Consider the following 3,164-nt stretch of genomic DNA (forward strand, 5'->3'; position numbering starts at 1 on the left):
GCTGATGCTGCTGGGCACAGCTGCTGGGCCAGCACTGATCTGCCCCCAGCTCTGCACATAGACATTGCTGCTGCAGCTCCAGAGAAGGTAACAAAAGGACATCTCTGCAGAAAACTCTGCTGGGAGATTCTTTAGTTCCTTTAAAGCCACCAAGAGCACAAAGCCTCATGGATACAATCTCTGGCCACAGTGAAGGTGGAGAGAAACAAAATGAGAAATGGAACAAATATGACATTTCTTTTTGGACAATATGGAAAGAGAAAAATAAAGAAAAAAAACCTCTCACTACTGAACCAACAGGAAGTATCAAAGATGACTTTTTTTGCATGTGATTTGCAGAGATTGGCCAGCAGTTTAATGTTTCTGAAACCATCCTGTCATCATTCTCCTCACAGCAGCCTTGAGCTCCTGGTTCCTCAGGCTGTAGATGAGGGGATTCAGGGCTGGAGGCACCACTGAGTATGGAACTGACAGGGCTAGATCCAGGGATGGGGTGGAGATGGAGGGGGGTTTCACGTAGGCAAATGTGCCAGTGCTGAGGAAAAGGGAGAGCACGGCCAGGTGAGGGACGCAGGTGGAAAAGGCTTTGTGCCGTCCCTGCTCAGAGGGGATCCTCAGCACTGCCCTGAAGATCTGAACATAAGAGAAAACAATGAACACAAAACAACCAAAATTTAAACAGACACTAGCAGCAAGAAGCCAAATTTCCCTGAGGTAGGAGTGTGAGCAGGAGAGCTTGAGGATCTGTGGGATTTCACAGAAGAACTGGCCTACGGCATTGCCATGGCACAGGGGCAGGGAAAATGTATTGGCCGTGTGCAGCAGAGCAGTGAGAAAGCCACTGGCCCAGGCAGCTGCTGCCATGTGGGCACAAGCTCTGCTTCCCAGGAGGGTCCCGTAGTGCAGGGGTTTGCAGATGGACACATAGCGGTCATAGCACATGATGGTCAGGAGATAAAACTGTGTTGAAATGAAGAACAGAAAGAAAAAGACCTGTGTAGCACATCCAGTGTAGGAGATGTTCCTAGTGTCCCAGAGGGAATTATGCATGGCTTTGGGGACAGTGGTGCAGATGGAGCCCAGGTCAGAGAGGGCCAGGTTGAGCAGGAAGAAGAACATGGGCATGTGCAGGTGGTGGCCACAGGCTACAGCACTGATGATGAGGCCGTTTCCCAGGAGGGCAGCCAGGGAGATGCCCAGCAAGAGGCAGAAGTGCAGGAGCTGCAGCTGCCGCGTGTCTGCCAATGCCAGCAGGAGGAAGTGCCTGATGGAGCTGTTGTTGGACATTTGCTGTCCCTTCGCATGAGGATCTGTAAAATAGTAGTGACAGAGTAATTGGGTTTGGAGAGGAATTGAATTATCCCAGCACAGCTTGGGGGCACTTTCCCCCCACTGCCTGCCCAGGGCTCTGCTGCCTGGAGCTGTCCCTGCCAGCAGCTGCTTCCCTGTGCCCACTGCTGGGCCCTACCAGTGCTGTCAGAGCCAAGCCCAGCCCTGCGGGCTCAGCTCTGCCCTGCAGACCCCTCCCAGCTCTGGCACTGAACAGGGGCAGCTCTGGCTCTGCAGGCTCTTATGAAAACTTCAGAGGAACCCTGAGGAGACTGTAAAAGCAACACTGATGCTGCCTGTGAGGGGCCCTGTGCTGATGTCTGTCACTGCGTGGATTATTCAGATTATTCAGAGAGGGTTTTTTTATAAATTCTATGCCTGAACTGAGAGAGTAATATCTATGTTCAGTTTCTCATCCAGGCAACCCAGTGCAGTAGATTAATAAAGCAGGATTTTCCCTTTTAATCAGCCCCTGCCTTGCTGTGCTCCCTCTATAATCTGCTTGGAAAATGTTCTGCAGTTAAATCCCATGCTGGGAGCAGTCCTGAACAATGCAGCATCCAGAACACACAAGGAGAACACTTCCAAGCCTTACCAGCTCTCTCCTTCCACCCAGATCTTGTCCCCCAGTGCTGGGAGCAGCTGCCAGAGCTGGCTGAGAGCTGTCCCTGGCAGGCAGCAGAGTCCCTGCCCCAGCACAGCACCCTGGACTGCAGGACCCTGCTCTGCAGGTCAGACCTGGGCACCCCTGGCTGCTCTGCACAAGAGACAATCAGAGAATGTACTCACAGGGTCTGTAGGCATTGGGATGTTCCAGCTTTAGGAGATCACTCCAGGAGCTGCAGTTGCATTGTCCTGCAGCCAGAGGTTCCTGTGCCAAGGGCTGGCAGTGATTCTGCCCCAGGCACTTCTCAGCACCTTCCCAGCCCTGACTGATTGAAGCTCTCTGAGCCTCTGTGCTGTGCCCAGGGTGGCTGCAGGCAGTGCCCCAGCCCTGCTGGGCTGGCAGAAGAGCTGCTCATCAAGAGAAATGTGCTTTTGAAGCTCTTCTTGGTTACCAGGAGCTGTCTCTGTGCCTGCAGCCCAGCCCAGCTCATCAGCACAGACACAGCACAAGGACTTTAATGAGCCTCTGAGGTTTTGTGCTGAGGCCCTGAACATCAATCCCTGAGAGGGAGCTAAAGAAACCTCTCCAGAACTCCAAGGCAGAATTGAACTCCAAAGTTTCTTGGACTTTTAATGGGTCCCAGTGAGGGACACAACTGAGAACGTGTCCCCAGGCCCCAGGCAGAGCAGAGAACTGCAGGCAGTGATGACAGGTGGGGACAAAGAGAATCCAAGTCTTGGTGCCCTGGGGCACAGCAGCAGGGTCTGTGCCACCAAGGGCTGTGAGGAGACACCTTGTCCTGAGGCCCTGGGGCCTCCTGGCACAGCCCCATCCAGGCTGGGCACTGTCAGCCCCTTGTCCTGCCCTCAGCATCCCCCCCAGCCCACATCCCAGTGGCCTCAAGGATCTGCTGGAAGGAGTCCATGGGGAGCCTTTCTCAGGAATGGCCCTGGGGACTCCTGAATGCTCCCTGCAGGGACTTCAGGTTTTCCAAAGTCTTTGGGTTTGGCTTTTGCCTTGGAGTCTCTTAGAGGTGTGTGCAATCATGGCCTCCAATTATCTGCTGTAATTAGTCCCTGGAGAGGCTTTGTCAGTAACAACACTCAGTGGGGCTCATTAATGCTTCAGGGTACTTGAGGTATTTGAAGGTACTTGGTGTTTCCTTTTTGATACAGACTCTGTGAGAGGTTTTGCAATCATGCCCCCAATTATCTGCTTTAATGAGTCC

At 53.0% G+C, this 3,164-nt stretch overlaps 1 protein-coding gene across 1 annotated transcript; it reads right to left on the reverse strand.

Moving 5' to 3' along the window:
• Positions 1-354: 354 nt before the first annotated feature.
• On the reverse strand, positions 355-1,302 carry LOC132087199 (olfactory receptor 14J1-like). The gene has a single exon (XM_059493222.1). It carries the CDS (start codon positions 1,285-1,287, stop codon positions 355-357), a length of 933 nt encoding a protein of 310 aa, XP_059349205.1. The 5' UTR covers positions 1,288-1,302.
• Between the last annotated feature and the right edge of the window lie 1,862 nt (positions 1,303-3,164).

This window comes from Ammospiza nelsoni, unplaced genomic scaffold, assembly GCF_027579445.1.
Source record: "Ammospiza nelsoni isolate bAmmNel1 unplaced genomic scaffold, bAmmNel1.pri scaffold_54, whole genome shotgun sequence".
Taxonomy (NCBI): Eukaryota; Metazoa; Chordata; class Aves; order Passeriformes; family Passerellidae; genus Ammospiza; species Ammospiza nelsoni.

Bases quoted from the DNA above. Each gene is read 5' to 3' on its own strand.
- LOC132087199 (XM_059493222.1), bottom strand. From the start codon at position 1,287: ATGTCCAACAACAGCTCCATCAGGCACTTCCTCCTGCTGGCATTGGCA.